We start from the raw sequence: 17,194 nt of genomic DNA, 5'->3' as shown, positions 1-17,194 counted from the left end.
TACATTGGGGTGTACAAAGTAGGTGAAAGATAAATGAAGATCTTGAGACATATTGGCATATTTTAGACAATATATATAGATATATATGTATACATATATATACAACTCTTCATTGTGACAACACTGAATAAACTAAAAAATATCCTTACTTAAAAATTCTAATTAACTTTACTAATTTATTGTAATAATTTCAAAAGAATCAGCAAAGAAATGTGACTTAAAAATAGAGGAATTAAATAAATATCAAACTGAGTGGGAGGAGGACAAGTTCATGTAAACAGTGTAGTCATCATGTTTGCTTTGGAAAGAAAGCAGTGTTCATTACACAAAAAGTTACACAACAATCTTCAAATAGGAATCCTATTTGTGCATTGTTCTTACCGGAAACCTTGTATTATGCGTTTACACTAGCTTTACTACCTGCACAGCCTTGTACACAGATGTAGGTGGAGCAAAGCAGGCGAAAGAACAGCCCTGTCAAGAAGTTTTTAGGCTCCCCGCTGTCGCGTTTCCAGTGTTTAATATCTGAAAAAAGATAACAAAGTTACAGACTCAGAAAGGTGAAGACACAGGAGCGTGAGTCTGACTCGGACGCAGCCATGGAAGGTAAGCTGGATATATTTGCTCGGCCTGTTTACTCAGCATAGAGGCAGGAGGTGAAACTGTAAAACGAACTGTTGTGCGCACTGGGGAAAGCCCCGCTACCATTGGGTTTATGCGCTTACTGGAGGAGGCTGCCGTTCCCGGAGGTAAACTAGGGTAATGCAGGAAGTTTGGTATAATTTCAAGCTGTCATTGGTTATCTAGAGCGAACTTCAAAGTTACGTTAATTGTTTTTATTCCTCTGTGAGTGGCTATCTCACCTGGCACGGTTGAATCTAACCGTGTCAAGCTGCCAAGAGGCCTGTTGGGTTAGTCCACCTCAAGGATTTCCTTAGAGCGACGGAAAATACCAAACCTCATTCAAATATCTGTCGATTTTAATATTCTGATTGTTTATGTGAGTAAGCGTTGTAAAAAATAAAATGTCAAAGCTAAACTGTCATTGAGGATAATGTCTCTTTATATCGGCTAACATGTAACCAACTTGGTAGCATTATTAATACGTCCTATTATGGTTGGTGCACGCTGCTCCAAACCGCCCACCTTTATTCAGTAAGTGGACAAGTAATGGAAATATCACCCCATTTGTGGTGAGGTACGGGCTGTGTCGTGGGACAAATATATGCCGATGTTAATAGTTTCTTCTGCCGATGTAAAAACTGCCCACGCTCCTATTCTACATCACATGTACCTTTGCCTGCAAGTCAAAGAATATTAAATAGCACGATTTTATAATGGGGTTTGGTGCATTATAGTTTCCATTCTTTTTCCACATCAGACCGTCAGGAATAGGCTGATATTGTTTATATTAAAGGGAAAGGGGGAAGATTAATCCATGTTTCAAAAAGTCAACAGCAGTAGCAGTCATAAAGAAAACATGACGGAGCAGTGACCTCTTTGTTTTGTTAATAAGAGTGAGAGTGCCTTACATGCCACAGCTGTTTATTAATATTAGTACATTTAGGCATTTATACACGCATTTACTTTCACTTTCAAAACATCAGGCCAATATAAATAGTAATGAGTGCAAGTGAACCTTTTCTATATTCATTTACAATAATCTTAAAATAATAGCTAATATAACTTTGGACAATGAATTGGGGACTTTTTGCTTTCTGTAAGTTTGCTTTAAGGCTTGGAAGCAGGCATGTTCCAACTTGGAAAGCATCCGACCCATGCTTTTTAAATGAAACAAGTCCTACTAGCTGCTGGGTGGAGCTTTGACCACCTGATATTGTGTCACACCTGACTTCTTTATATGAATCTCAACAATTCACTAACTCAGAGCCTGAAACCAGAGCGCTGCAGCCCTCCTGCTCTTTGAGGCGGGTAATCTGATACTGATATTACACCCTGCCTGTCATTGTTTGCTCTGTTCTGCACTTCTTCTGCTTTCTGAGCTTGGCGGGTCAGTTTATGATGAGTGATTATATTTAGCTGGGAAGCCCTTGTGTCTCAGCGACCTTTGACCTCTTTGGACGCTGCACTGTTTTGTAGATTTCCACTCTGATTGTGTCACAAATGACAAACTCTTACTAAACCACAAATATGTGCTAAAAGCAGCTTTGGTTTTTGTCATCTGTGTGCAATGTGTCATGTACTGTAAATGTAAACCACTAATTGCTTTAAGCTTTTTTCTAAGTGTCCTTTTATGTCCCTACAGGTGTGTATGGATGGGGCCTGCCCCCACTCAACCAAGGTAAGATGCTGTTTCCTGTGAATTATCAGAGTCTGTAGAAATACGTGATCATATTGACTGTTTCCTGAGCAAACATTTCAACACTCTGTTCTTGAGGTCAATGTACAGGCAGCGTTTCACAATCTGTGTTTCTGTATTTTTAACAAATGTATTTAAGTCACGTTTTACTTTCAGTCCCGACAGGAAGCGCCTTCATAGAGATCATCGAGCAGCCCAAGCAGAGGGGGATGAGGTTCAGGTACAAGTGTGAGGGGCGTTCAGCGGGCAGCATCCCCGGAGAGAAGAGCAACGACACCACCAAAACCCACCCAACCATCAAGGTGAGCGCGATGCTGATTACTTAACATGTCTTCTAGCTGTAAACCATGCTATTTAGATTCAACTTTAGCATTTAAGGGTTAATAAATGCTGTAATTGTTCCGACTGTGCTGCACACTGTGCACAAAATAATCAGAAAAGGTGTCATTGAGGTCAGATTCAGTAGATGACATCGTGCGATTGCTAAACATTGCTAAAGCTGTGCAGGAAATAGGCTAAACCACAAAGGCAGATTGACACTTTCGTAACTATTTCAGAATGATGAATGAAAAAATATTATCATTTAATAATTAATTATAATAATATTCTTTAATCATGCTCCACTATCCAGCTGTTATATTTATATAGCTATATTAGGAGTATTAGGAATACAAGTTTAAAAAAAAAAGTAGAAGTATTTTTAAACTCTTTTTGAGTAACCAGAAACAGAAGTCTCGCTCTGAAATCCTGTGGCAGTTGAGATGCGTGGATTTGTTTGTTATTGTTGGAGGACTGGCAGCAAGAATATTTTTCAAAAGCCATGGCTGAATATTTCCCTTATTTCGACGATGAAGATGAGGCATTTGAATTCGATGGCCGTCCCTTTTTATTTGAGCCAGAGTATACGGATGAAGAGCCCATAAAAATTGAAGAGAGAACAAGGAGAGAGAGAGGGGTAACAGGCAGAGGAGGATAAAACACATACATTAACCTACGCTTTCTCTACACCAACACAACAATCTCTACCAGAATCTCTCCAACTCTAAGTCATGTTTCCACTGTCCTGTTCCGGTAACATCTCACCAGCCGCGGGATTTCAGAACGAGACTTCTCCTTGAGCGAGACTTCTGTTTCTGCTCAAACAAAAAGGATCTTACTCTTTAAAAAATCGATCTTTGTAGGGATTATTTCTGTAATGTTGTGGGACACCTGGAGTAACAATCTGAGCCTGTCAGCGGCAAAAACAAGCACTTTTAGTGGACGGACTTTGATTGGAGGCAATTGCCCCAGGGGATGCAGCCATTGTGGCTACGGCAGAGGCCATCTACTGGACTGATTCCCAAAGTTACTATGAGTCATTTTGACACCCAATTTTGAAAAAATAGGGCCCAGGTTAAAAAATACCGAACTTCTCCTTTAACCTACCAACGTGTAAAAAATTGTGCCCCGACTCAAAAACATGGGAATTCCCCTTTAACTTTTGGAAACTATTCCGTCCTAAAGTTTTTTTTCTGAAACTTTACCACTTCTCCTTTCACTGCTCCGGTCCTGTTGGTTGCTAGGATTCCTTCCAGCAATGATAACAGAAAATATGTAAATCATATGTATTATGAGCTGTCATATATGACAATGGGAATGGGTCCTTTGTTACATATCAGACCTATAGGTTAGATCAGTCCTCAACTCGTGGTCTAGTCGTCCTAAAATTGACATGTTCCTTGTACAGGTGCACAACTACAGCGGCCCCCTGCGTGTTCGCATCTCTCTGGTGACGAAGAACGCGCCGCACAAGCCTCACCCCCACGAACTGGTCGGGAAAGACTGCAAACACGGATATTACGAGGCCGACCTGCAGGAGAGGAGAATACACAGGTAGAGTGGAGAGTGAACAGTTGGCTCACATGTGTAAAGACACCTTGTTCTCTAGAGAAAGTAGAGGAAATGATGCGTGTTGCTGCTTCATGTGAGTGTTTAACATTACACTTAATAACCTTAGGGGAAGTGGCAGCTCAGATTTTAAACAAGGTGGCCTGTGTTTGAGATTGACTCAGATAAGGATGGATGTGTTTACTGTCACCTTGGTAAAAACAAGCCGCCAGTTTCATTCTGGGTTTCCTCTTCCTGGGTTTGGAGATGAGTAAAACATTAACAGCATAAACAGACGAAACTGAGGACGAATTTGCCTCCGCTCACTTGGCCGTCTTTCAGTCTAGAGTCCTGTATGACAATGTTTTTTTTTAAAATATTTAAACTTTATATTGCGTAATTTAGCCTATCAGTACAGAGGGGACCGCGCGTATGTGTTGAAATTCAAACAGACAGTGTGTTCTGCCCTTAACTGAAGTCTTGTGATACACAGTGAGTAAGCGTACTGGTTTTTTATTAGTCATTTGTTTTTGTGGAGATACAGATGATGCAAAAAATGTTTTATTCATTGACTGATTTTTTTTGATTAATGTCAGTTACATTACAAAAATAGAGAACAGTTGATAATATGGTACAGAAATTCCTCGTTAAATTGTTTCTTATTAGCATGCATATCAATAAGATAATGGCTCTTTGTTAGTCTTTATAAAGCACTTATTAATGCCTTATACTGCATGACCTTATTTCAAACTCCTGTATGGCCTTTATGGCAATCAGCCAAGAGTTTTCCATAAGACCAACCCTTATTGCTGCCTATTAATAGTAAGTAAGGACGTTGTTGTACATGAATTACGATCTTACTAAGCTTTGTTCTGTATGAACCTTATACTGTGGTACAACAATAAGCAAAGCATATTATGGTCATAATTCATGAACAACTTCCTAATTTTCTCTTAATAGTAGCAATAAGAAGGTTATTGAGGGAAATAAAACTTAGTTATTGGCCTTGTACTGGTAGAATACAGTCACGTAGTATAAGGGATTAATAAAATAGCTAATATATAGCTAGAATGCATGATAATGAGGCAGATATGTGTATGACTTTTGAAAGGCAGATCAATAAATCTTCGATTACAGAGTAAAAATACTTACTGGCAAAATGAAATCTTAAAAGTATCAAGGATTTACATTGTATATCCTCAACTTTGGTTGTGCACTGGAAACAAAGTATTTTTCCGCCTACACTCTGCTCCCCTAAACTGTCCTCTTAAGTTGCGGATGTGGTCAGTGGCCCACGGTGATAAAGCTTTATTATTTTAAAATGTGGTTTTTATGGGAGCCAGAGTGTCCAAAGTGTAGGTGCAAAGAAGTTTAAAACACTCGTGTTTAAACAGAAAAAGTGGGTGTTTGGCAACAGTTATGTGTTGGTACCAGAGAATATTGTCTCGCATGAAAAAATACGTAAAATCTAACTTCTACAGCTATTATGAATGAGAAAATACATGCATGCTTGTGGTTTCTCTCTGGTTTCGCTCTTATGACTGTGTGTGCTTTCAGTTTTCAGAACCTGGGCATTCAGTGCGTCAAGAAGAAGGATGTGAATGAGGCCATCGTTTGTAGGCTGCAGACCCACAATAACCCTTTCAACAGTAAGTAGCCATGCTTAAAGATGAATGTACAACACAAAGCACCTCCTGTCTTCTTGCCCTTTCTCTGTTAAATCCCTCATTATAGTGTGAAAAGTTATTGGGCAGTATGTGGTGAGTCCCTAAATGTCCTACTCAACTAAAATTACCACTAAAGCTACTAGAAATACTAGAACTTTGCAATAACCATTTTCGTTAGCTTAAATTAACTTGCAAGGCTATGTTTTCTGGCTAATGTCAAGCTAGCAACTGTTTTAAATAGATTCAATGGATAGGTAGTATCTCTACTCTATAATCACGTCTCTGTCTCCTACTATTTATAAAGCACATCATCTTTGTTGTGTTCAGAACTAGCTAGCTGGGTAGTTAGTAGTTTAGCCTTTTAGCTTTGATATTTATTGTGCGGAGAATTAGCTAACTGGGTAGTTAGCAGGTTAGCTTTCATTCTTTCTGTGTTAAAAACTAGCTTACTTGATAGTTTGCAGTTTAGCTTTTGTCTTTGTTATATTAAAAGTTAGCTAACTAGATAGTTTGTGGTTTAGTTTTCATTCTTTCTGTGTTGAAAACAAGCTAACTGGATAGTTAGCAGTTGAGCTTTTATGTTTGCTGCGTTAAGAACGGCTAAGTGGGTCGTTAGCATGGGTAATGATAGCCACTATGGCTTAATGGCTCTCTATTGAGTCCTCTCTTCAAAATATACTTTTATCAAAGAGTATTTTCTTAACCTTAACCTGATTTTTATTTTTTTTAACTGTTAAATATTTCTTTAAAAAAAAAATGTATTTCTTAATATTTTCCACCGCTGTATTGATATCTATTTTCTTTTTATTTATGATTCGTCTGTTTTATTTTGCTGCTGTTTTTCAAGTGCTCTATAAATAAAGGTTATTGTTATATAAAATCCGAAAAAAAATTATGGAAAGTCTTTCCATAGCTGAAAATCAAAAAACACAAAAGTATGTAGTTACAATAATAACCGGATGTGTAATTTGCTACTTACCCTTTACCCTGATGTCAAAATACTGATAGCCTACATATGACAGGATGCAGGGCTCTGCCAGACTGCTGTTGTTTATTGACTGATTGTGCGCCCCACCCTTTCCCTGCTGTGTCTCGGCTGCAGTTCCTGAGGCGAAGGTGTGGGAGGAGGAGTTTGACCTGAATTCAGTTCGGCTTTGCTTCCAGGCCTCTATCACTCTGCCCACAGGGGAACTAATTCCTCTGGAGCCTGTGGTATCGCAGCCCATTTATGACAACAGTGAGTGCACAACACATACACGACATACCGCTACATACATTCACAGTATTTTTGGGTTCAACTAGCTGATTTTGAATTACTGGCATTGATACTTTTGAGTAGAAGCTGCTGATATTAAGTAGAGCTGCAATTCTCATATTTTAGCTACTTAAAATAGGTTATTTTTTGTTTTTTACTCCTATTACAATATGCTGAATACATTTTGGTCAGGACATTTGAGAGTGTCATTCTGGGCTAAGGGAAACTGCTCAACATTTGTCTACGTTTTCCATCATTTAGTGGACAAAAGCTGATAAAGCTATATTGGACAATGCTAGTCTCAGTGTAAGTGAAGCCTCACTCCAGCCTAGTCATCTTCTGCAACACTGATTCCCTAAGGCACTCTTTGTTCCTCTTTGTATTTAAACTTTTCTTGTCAACCTTGACGTATTTAAAAGAATTACACAGCACAGACATCAGGTGGTTAACTGTCACTTCACAACAAGAAAAGTCTTGTGGCTGGGCCTTTTTGCATGGATTTGTCCTGTCTTCAAAAACACATATGTTTTATATAAATAAAGTGTCCCTTTTAACTCAAAAACTTGCCAAATATATATCTTTATATAGAGTATGAAAGAGAAAGTGTATAAAACTAAGTCTATCTTCTTAGAATATAGTGATTTCTAAATGTAACATCAACTGTTATTACTACTACTAAATTAAAGCTTTTTTTCAAATAAGCAGCAATCATAATAAATCAACTTAGCATACTTAGAATAGAATAAACAATAGCAATATTCTAATAGCTACATAATCAAAAATACACATGGCTGCCTAAGGCTTGTGTTATTGACTTCATTCAGCGTTAAAAAGCTGTTTGGTGTTAATACGTAGCCTGTGTGCTGTATTTATTTGTTTGTTTGCTTATTCTGTCTTACAGGGGCCCCAAACACAGCCGAGCTGAAGATCTGCAGGGTCAACCGCAACTCTGGAAGCTGCAAAGGGGGCGACGAAATCTTTCTGCTGTGTGACAAAGTGCAAAAAGGTGAAATGACAGCACTGTATGTGCATGGAAACACGCTGCACTGAACATCTACTTTCATATTTAACAACCCATAAATAGAACTCACAAATGACTAAGCAGATGCAAAATTTGAATGCATCTAAAACGGAAGAGGTGTAAAGCGATCCACACCCACAATGTATCAGTGAGAGTCATTCTGCTGACAGAACTCTGAACCTTTTTGAACAGGTTAGCTAATGTTAGATCTCTCAAAATAAAGTGTACTACGTTCTGCGATTACTGAGGTGTTCATATTTGCACACTTGGCTTCTGCGTTCTCACAGTAGAGAGGAAGAAACACATACAACCCTACAGAAACAGTACAAATGAAAGGGATATGAGTAAGACAGGTGGTAACATTTACAGAGCATTTATGAAATAAAACGGAAGGCTGCTTGAAGAAATGATACTTTGATTTTTCTTGAAGCAACAAAGTTAAGAGATACTCATTTATATCAGTATTTTACTTGACTTATAATGATTTGAGTAAATGGTAAATGGACCGTACTTATATAGCGCTTTTCTAGTCTTTGCGACCACTCAAAGCTGCTTTTACACTACATATCACATTCACACACAGATGGCAGAGGCTGCTACGTAAACTGTCAATCAGATATCACATTCATACCCGTTGGCTACGCCACCGGGAGCAATTTGGGGTTCTTGCCCAAGGACACGTCGACATGTATCCTGAGGGAGCTGGGAATCGAACCTCCGACCTTCCGATTGAAAGACGACCGATTCTACCACTGAGCCACAGCCGCCCCCGTTGTGATAGATTAAAATAAAACATTTTCCTCCCACACATGGAAAATGACATTTATAGACATTAAGCACACTTCCTCACTTTGAATACACCAACGAATAACCTAGTAGCTAATATTTATTCTTGTGTAATTAATGCACTTGAGTCAATTAATTACTTGTGCACATTGTGTTACATTTTACTATTATCCAGTAACTGTCACCTGTGGCTACAGAGGACCCGAATAAAAACGTGTGGTGCTTATATTTGGAATTATGTGTTATGTGCTATTCAACGATTATATTGTTTGTTGGAGATTTCTCTCAAAAAATTGACCTTTAAAGCTGCACTAATTCATATTTTTAGTTTAAATATAGATCCAACAACTATGTTGTTTTATTCAATATCTTTTTACAGCTTTTTTTAAGTCATTCAAAATGCAATAAATCACAAATTAAGTACTTTCATGTACATAAAAAAACAAAATATTCATTATAAAATCATTTTAAGACTCAAAAAGGAATAAAATAAATAAAATACACTGAACATCAATAAAATATAATAATGATAATAAAGTTACAAATAAATAAATAAGAAACTATATGATATAGGGGGTCAGTTTCACCTAATCTCTATTTACAGATTCTACATAGAAATGCAGAACCTGTAGGCAGGGATGTGGCTGGTTCTGGTTTCTGTTTCTAGTACGCTTGTAGTCTGAGGAATATTGACCAATCACGTATCAGCAGGCTGCGGCATATGCAGGGAAAACAGTCCATGTAGAGAGCAAAAGCAGGCGGAACATAATGCGCCGTAATGACATCTCAGCTGACGACTTAGCTTCTTATTAATCTCTACAAACGGACATCTGCCGTTCAGCGTTCAGATTTCCCAACTTACATGCATCAGAAATAATGGATCCGACCTCCGTTCAACAAACGAGCATTTTAAAAGTAGTTCCCTTCTCCGCTTGAGACAGGGGACAGACCTGACAAAGTTGATGAAGCTTGAATCATGATGCTAGCAAAGTTAAGACCTGCTAATTAATCACAAGAAAAACTTTTTCTGTTAACAATGCAGCACGCGGAAAAGGTGGTCTTGACTAGAAGTTGTTTATCGCTAACGGCTGGCTTCACGTCCGACATGTTCCCCAGAGGCTTTAATAAATCTTTAATCATAGGTGTCGTTTCTAGTGTGAAACCTCCCTAGAGTTTCGGCCTACTTAAGCACATAGTTTTTGATTTCCTGCCTACAAATTCTGCCCTTACTGATCTATGCTCTTCTGACCTTGTTTCTAGCAGCAGCAGGGAACTGGTTTAGCGTTTAGCAGCTAATGAGCCACATATTTTTATTTAGGAGTTTGTAAAGACTGAAACTGAGCTAAAAGGAGGGACAATATTGGTCTAACACTACGTGTGCTAGGTGGCCAGACACAAACCTGCAAATTACTCACCATAACATTATAATGTAATTTATCCCAGCCCAATAAAGAGATTGAATGCAGCTTTAAGTTTGCATCTCCGATAACTCATCATGCGTACAGTGCGACGTGATATTTTTGGTCATCATTTTCACACGTGAGGTTTCGTTTTGTGTCAAAGTATTTGCGTGTTATTCAATGCAAAGCAGTCATGTTGAGTGACTTTTATCACAAATCAACAGCTGTCTTCCTCTATTAGGATGTCCACTTCTCATTTATCCTCCTTTCTAATCATTTCCTAACATGCTATACGTGTAAAGTCACAATTAAGTGCTTACCACTGAGGTTACCACTTTGGGCCTCGTTAATCCATGTAATGAAAATGAAATAGATTCTTGTTTATTAATTTGTTTTTTGCAGTTACTCACGAGTTCACACCAGATGACCACCCTGCATGGGTGCTGCTGCTGTTATAAAGTCCAACCCTTAAAACTCTTAAAACTTCCTGCACCTCGTGAAAAAAAAGTTACGTACGGTTTGATCATTGCATGCACGTTGGCTATAAACTATTTGCTTTTTTGTACATGGACGTTGTGCAACGCTCCCCTGAGTAATTGATGGCTCAGCTTAGGGTGTGATTCTCACGTCATTACATCATCGTGAAAAAAGGCTGACTGACAGAAAGGATCTCTACAAATATAGACCTTTTTGTTAAAGCAAGATCCCTTCTTGAAAACACAATCAGCAGGTCACTCTCTTCAAAGCCACCAGACTCAATTGAAAAAAAACATAATTTTACCTTCAACTACTTGAAATTTCAAGGTCTACCGCTGCCTCCATCTGTTTTTGTGTTATTGTGTGACTTTGTATTCAGATGTTTGTTTGGTTCTGATACAGTATTTGTGTGACGCACAATACAACAAAATACTGAACCGTTAGAGGAAGTGATTGACCAGAAACTCCTGTGTTTTGCAAGGTAAAATAACTGTTTTTGTCAATGGAGTCTGGTGACTTTAAATTGTGCACTGTAACTGCTGTTCTTGTTTGAATGAAGCATATTACTTCTTAACAGAAAGGTCTATATCTTTTGGTATCTTTTCTCTATGACTGAGAAAATGTACTCCAATATAAGGCACTTAGAATAACAATCAAACATTGTCAGCTTCAGTATCTCCTTACGTTTCCTGTGTTCTTTTCCCCCGCAGAGGACATTGAGGTGCGTTTCTTCCAGGACTCCTGGGAGGGAAAGGGTACTTTCTCCCAGGCTGACGTTCACAGGCAGGTGGCCATTGTGTTCCGCACTCCACCATACCGCGACACAAATCTCTCCGAGCCTATAAGAGTCAAGATGCAGCTCCGCCGGCCCTCTGACCGCGAGGTCAGCGAGCCGATGGACTTCCAGTACCTGCCTGCTGACCCAGGTAAAAGGCAACCATCCTGTGTTACTGATAGAAGCTTTAACCTGAGAATATTTGTGTTTATGACTTTACAAACCCAGTCTGATCAATGCTTTTTTTTAAATGATCCTGTAGATGAGTACAGGCTGAGTGAGAAGAGGAAGCGTACAGGCGACATGTTCCAGAGCCTGAAGCTGGGGCCCATGCTGTCTAGTGGTACGTTGATTACATTTTTTCTCTCACTCTAAAATAGGGTAAAATTGTGGGGTGCAGTGTTATATGACCGTGTCTGTTTTTGAATTTCAGTGTCCATTCCACAAGATAGACGGCACATAAGCCCAGCAAGGAGAACCGTCACAGCCAAGCCTCCATCAATGAGCGCTCAAGCCAGTGAGTGTTTCATCCTTTGAAATGTTCATTTAAATGTGAGTTATAACTGCAGTAAGCAAGTTTTAGGAACAGTTGTAACTGTAGAATGTAATGGACAACTGACAGCTGAAGAAATCAAATCATTTTTCAATCAATGAGATCAATTAGAATTCTACAATTTGTGTCAAATCATTATTGTTTTAGTAAGAAGCTGCGTAATAAGAGGACTAATGTAACGATGAAGGACCCCTTCCATTTGGCATCACTGCTTCACCCTGTCAGGGTTTATACCTATATGTCTAAAAGTAAACTAACAGGTTCATAAAATTACAGAAAATTAATAAGTAACTTCAAAAATGTGAAAAAAGAATTTCTTTTTTACTGTGAAAAAATGTAATTGTTTGTTGTGTTTGTGTTGTGTGTGTCTCCAGCAGGTGTAGTGCCCCCTGGTGCCAGTGCTGCCAAACACCAGCCCCCTTACTCCTACAGTCAACCGGGCCAGCTCTTCTCTGTCCAGCCCAAAGTTGAATCCTCCCCCTCCATCTCTGCTGCAACCACAAACCAAACATGGAGGATCATGGAGAGCCTGAGCTTGGGCAACCAGCCCAAAGCCACTCCGGTGCCTAACTTCACAATGGGCCAGCCACAAGCCCCCTCCTCTTCTGCAACCACATCCACTGCCAACCAGGACTACTCAACAGTCAACCTGTCAGACCTGCATGAATTCTTCCCCAACATTTCCTCAGCCATGGCCCAGGAGCCGGCAGCTCCTCAGGGAGGCACGGCCTCCTCCCAGACCGGCAGCTCCTTCACCCTTCAGGGCCCTCAGTACCAGGTGGACTCCCCACTTTTGGGCGACGATGTCACAGAGTTTCCTAGCTTTGATGAAACCCAGGCCCGAGGCAATCTGGACAGCCTTAACATGGATGACTTTGAGGACCTTCTGAACCCCTCTCTCATGGGTGATAGTGGAAACAGCATGGTTCAAGCTGCATGCCACCAAGCTGCCTCAATCTCTGCTGCTGCCCAGAACGGTGCAGCCGCATCCCAGAACTCCTCTGACGCTGCCAACATCCCGGGAAGCACCTGGATGAATTACCCCAACAGCATCGTCAGTTTGCTCCAGAACGAGGTCATGATTGACATCGCACCCAATAACATCAACCACCGACCAGCTGTGCTGGATGAGTGTGACGAGCTGATGTCGGCCGATGAGGATCGTCTAATTTCCATTTTTAACAGCGGGAGCCAAGCCAGGTTTGTCTCAGGACACCCGACTTAAAGTTAGTCTGGTTATAAATAAAGTTTTTAAGTTTGATTGATTTTGCCACGGACAAATTCACACAGACCACTTGTATCTGCCCCTTTTAGCCTTCAGAACTTAAACACCTTTGTTACTAAAGGAACAAAGGTGGATATGAAGTGCTGAAAGAGGCAGAATGTAGGAAACTGCTCACTGTGGATATGGAAAAACCAGCAAAGACTCTTTGCAGTGTTCAATAAGTTTTTTTTTCCAGGACATATATTAAAAAAATATACAAATCATGGGATTGAACATAATCTGAAAGCATTGTCCTGCTAAGCTCATAGTAGGAATCTATCATTTACTTTTTTAACCACTGTGTCAACCTGATGTTATCCACTCACAAAGGCTTGTTTTTATTGAAACAATCACATCACAGGTCTGTTTCAGAAAGCAGGTTTAACAAACTCTGAATCTAACCCTGAACTCTGAGTTGACTTTAATCAGGGTTTTCAGTTCTAGAACAGGAGATAAGAGTTAGTTCAGTCAGCTCATAAGTGGGGAATTAAAAAAACATCAATTGACAATATTCACTTGGAGGCCATTTTCCTCTAAAATGTCTTCATTCAGGTACCTTAATGTCCACAGAAGAAGAAGGACGAAGTAGCTTGTACATTTTAATCCAAGTTAAGGATGAATCGGCAATGTTTTATATTTGAATGTAAAGACAGACGACACAGTTTCGGTCCTAACATTTATGATAACTTGGTCATAAAAGTGTAAATCAAGAAAGGAGTTCAATGTTTCGTAAACTTCCGTTTCCTTCTACTCACTTAACGTGCATTCTGATGCATAAAAATATAATCCTGTTGGAGTTATTGTCTAGGAACATGTTAAGCATGTTTTAGTTCTCTTATTTGAACAATTTTGGTAGCTGGTCAGTGTTAAGTTTGGTCTTTGGTCATATTTCTGTTCTCAGTAACCATATAATCTGATTCGGAGGTAAATCTATGCAAATTATGCCCATTACTGGTTTTATTACTTGTACTGATGTGTTATTTTGGAACCTATTACAATGTTTTAAACTTACTGAAGACCAGCAGTAACTGTAACTAGAGCATGACAAGTATATTGGATGGCAGGTATAGGCTTATCACAGGTATATCAGTATCGGCTCGTTGTTTCTTTTAAAGGTGCCTTGGTTGAGTGTCAGTATAATGTAATAATGTGTAAAGAACCAAATGAAGGTCTATGTGTAAATAATTAACAAACAAGCATCATTAATAAGTAAATGCTTATAGCAGAGAAGAGGTTCATGGAGCTTTATCATGTTTTTTGTGTCTGGAAAAATAATGTACTATGGTCTCTAATCAGTTTTCTTTTGTTATTTTATGAATAACGGCTGCAGCTAAATTTGATGTCTCTGACATGTAGTCAACCCGCTAAACTGTAGTAAAAGATGCTGTATCAAGATGAAATGTTTTATACTGATACGGTGTAAGCAGATTGTACAAAATGTTTTATTTTGCAATGATTGTAATTTTTTTTTTCCAATTCCTCAACACTTCTTGCAATAAAACCCACAACATATTAAGATGGTGTTCAAAACAGACTTTATTTGGCAACTCTGTTGTCCTGGTTCAGCTTAAACCAAAAAAAGAAAGCCAAACAAGTGGAACAAATGTAAACTGCAAAAGAGAAATTCTTCATTGGATGATATTTTTTCCTCAAATCAACAAAGAAAGGACTTCTTCAGACACCCTGTCCATCAGGTAAGTGTTATTGTGTTACAGGCAGAACCTCAAGAATAGAAATACTCATATGACTTATGAATACAATATATAAAATACAAAAAAGTGACAATACCTCAGGTCACTTTGAAACGATCATAGAATGAGAAGACTTAGTGCTTTTTTGCCAAAAAAGGAAGAACTCGAGTTCAAATTTCAACAACTGACTTTCAAAAGGATTTAAGTCATGGAGTTGTACTGCACAACCCAGCTCATGGTACACACAGTGCCTCTTTATTTACCCGTCCTGCAAAACTCCTCTTGTTCAGACAGTCTTATGTTACTTCAAGATTGGTAACTTTGTTGACAATATGGGAACGCCTGGGCACGCACTCCAGGTCAAACTTGCTTTCATATATGGTTGGACAAATCTTCCAGCGGTTGCTTCGGTAGATCCCCAGGTATGTGTACACATCTGGCTTGTAGGAGAGAGGACATTTGACCCCTGTGGCACGGATGACTGAGTCCAGCCTTATAACCTCATTCTCTTCAGTGAAGTTCTGGTTATAGGCACAAATCACCTGCTTGCCCCCTCCCTTGGGATTATGCGGGCTGACTTTAACAAGGGAGATCTTGCCATCCAGAGCTGCTCTGGCCACACACTCCCAGGCGTGGTCCAACTTGAAACCGGCGTCCAAGTGCATGAGCCACTTGCCTGAAAGCACGCTGTGATTCAGGGCCAGCTCCTTCACTGTCTGGAAGCTGACAGGCCGGCCACTGGCCAAAAGTTTCTCCCAGCTCTCCTGGAGGCCCGCAACATCCCCACCACTGGGGCAGTGGTTTGTGCCCAGCACAGCGATCCACCCCACAGGGCTACCACCTTCCTCATCACCAAACCTGTAGACCTGAGAGGGCCTGTTGCTCTCCAGCCAGCCGTCAAACTCAGACCTGGGAGTTCTTCTCGAGTCAAACACAATCCAGGGGTCCATGTCTGCAGCCATGGCTTCAGCTGCATAAGTCTCTGCAGCAAAGGGGGTCTCCACCTCGCCTTCTGCAGTGGCCTCCTCCTCCTCCATAATGCTGTCAGTATGAGGCTATTAACTGGGTCCTGGAGCGTGTTGAAAGGAGGAAGATGTTATACATTTTCATTTTAGTGCTGAAACTACCAGTGCAACAACTGTGCTAGTCTATAATATGTGTAAACCCAGGCCGAATTGGACAGCTTTATAGCCTGCGGATGTTTACAATGCTGCTAGCTAGCCTTCTACATTAGCAACACTTGTTTAACACTTAACGTCTGTAATAATTTTTTCTTTTCCAAAAACAATTAGCCACTCATTCCGTTTGTGTATCGTCTACAATTTAAAAAAAAAACATACAAATTAAAATACACATCGAATTATTTTAATTGCCTGGCTCCATGATTATTGGACCTATCCGGCTAGCTAGCCATTTCACCAACGGTCTATGTTCGTCTTAATACATTTGGAGATTCTCCACAAGATTATTTACAGCCAACTGTACCGTTCAAATGCGCGTACTATTTATGAAGACAATATAATTCACTAAAATTAATGGAAAACTTCAGGCTTGGTACCTACAGATGTGGAAGTTTGTCGCGCTTCCGCAGAGCGCTGCCTCGGGTCCTAGCTGCTGCTTCTTCTTCTTCTTTGGTGTTTAATGGCAGTTGGCAAACCAGCCCAAAGGTGCATTACCGCCACCTATTGGACTGGAGTGTGGAGCGGTAGATTGTTAGGAAAGAACAATATATGACCTAGAATAGCAAACAAAACCATCTGCGACGAGATTTATTATTTCTGTATAGTTATTTTTAATGACTGAAACCACTGACGGCGGGTAGTTGTCAGACAAAGCGATTAACTGCACGCTGCCTTTGTTTACATTTTCCAGGGCAGAAATGTAAAGTGAGTGATACATGACTGTTAAAGACTTTAGCATGTATGTGTGGACAAAAGCAACAAAGTTATAAGAGGTATGGCTTTGTCCACAGGGGGTGCCAAAATCAACTAAACCAAAAGTTCTGCACAGACAGGAGCTTTAATTACTTGACTGGAAGACTGTGAACCTTACATGATGTTTTTCCTAGTAGATTCCCCAATGTAATATGGCGTTTTTCATGACTTAGTTCTAATTTTAA

At 39.7% G+C, this 17,194-nt stretch overlaps 2 protein-coding genes across 4 annotated transcripts; one reads left to right on the top strand and one right to left on the bottom strand.

Annotated features, from left to right (window-relative positions):
• Positions 1-470: 470 nt before the first annotated feature.
• Positions 471-14,900, top strand: rela (v-rel avian reticuloendotheliosis viral oncogene homolog A). Of its 2 annotated transcripts, none has more exons than XM_069672263.1 (11): positions 471-606; positions 2,267-2,302; positions 2,477-2,622; positions 4,047-4,192; positions 5,744-5,835; positions 6,956-7,090; positions 8,010-8,114; positions 11,503-11,718; positions 11,830-11,910; positions 12,001-12,084; positions 12,498-14,900. In XM_069672263.1, the coding sequence occupies exons 1-11, from the start codon at positions 600-602 to the stop codon at positions 13,343-13,345; spliced, it is 1,896 nt and encodes a 631-aa protein (XP_069528364.1). In that variant the 5' UTR covers positions 471-599; the 3' UTR covers positions 13,346-14,900. The 2 variants fall into 2 exon arrangements, with proteins under 2 accessions (XP_069528364.1, XP_069528363.1); XM_069672262.1 differs by having other exon boundaries at positions 12,495-14,900.
• On the bottom strand, positions 14,897-16,712 carry cunh11orf68 (chromosome unknown C11orf68 homolog). Of its 2 annotated transcripts, none has more exons than XM_069672264.1 (2): positions 16,638-16,712; positions 14,897-16,144 (listed from the first exon to the last, which is right to left on the bottom strand). In XM_069672264.1, the coding sequence occupies exon 2, from the start codon at positions 16,110-16,112 to the stop codon at positions 15,372-15,374; it is 741 nt and encodes a 246-aa protein (XP_069528365.1). In that variant the 5' UTR covers positions 16,113-16,144; positions 16,638-16,712; the 3' UTR covers positions 14,897-15,371. The 2 variants fall into 2 exon arrangements, with proteins under 2 accessions (XP_069528365.1, XP_069528366.1); XM_069672265.1 differs by having other exon boundaries at positions 16,634-16,700.
• Between the last annotated feature and the right edge of the window lie 482 nt (positions 16,713-17,194).

This window comes from Semicossyphus pulcher, unplaced genomic scaffold (assembly GCF_022749685.1).
Source record: "Semicossyphus pulcher isolate SPU_LCO1_2020_fin unplaced genomic scaffold, fSemPul1.0.p SCAF_21, whole genome shotgun sequence".
Lineage (NCBI taxonomy): Eukaryota > Metazoa > Chordata > Actinopteri > Labriformes > Labridae > Semicossyphus > Semicossyphus pulcher.
This window is presented reverse-complemented; position numbering and strand designations above follow the sequence as displayed.

What these genes read in the sequence shown, in the direction of transcription:
- rela (XM_069672262.1), top strand. An exon ending in CAGGAGAGGAGAATACACAG is followed by an intron (nt 4,193 to 5,743) that starts GTAGAGTGGAGA and finishes GTGTGCTTTCAG; the next exon opens with TTTTCAGAACCTGGGCATTC. An exon ending in GGGGCCCATGCTGTCTAGTG is followed by an intron (nt 11,911 to 12,000) that starts GTACGTTGATTA and finishes TTTGAATTTCAG; the next exon opens with TGTCCATTCCACAAGATAGA.
- cunh11orf68 (XM_069672264.1), bottom strand. Translation starts at nt 16,112, where the DNA reads ATGGAGGAGGAGGAGGCCACTGCAGAAGGCGAGGTGGAGACCCCCTTT.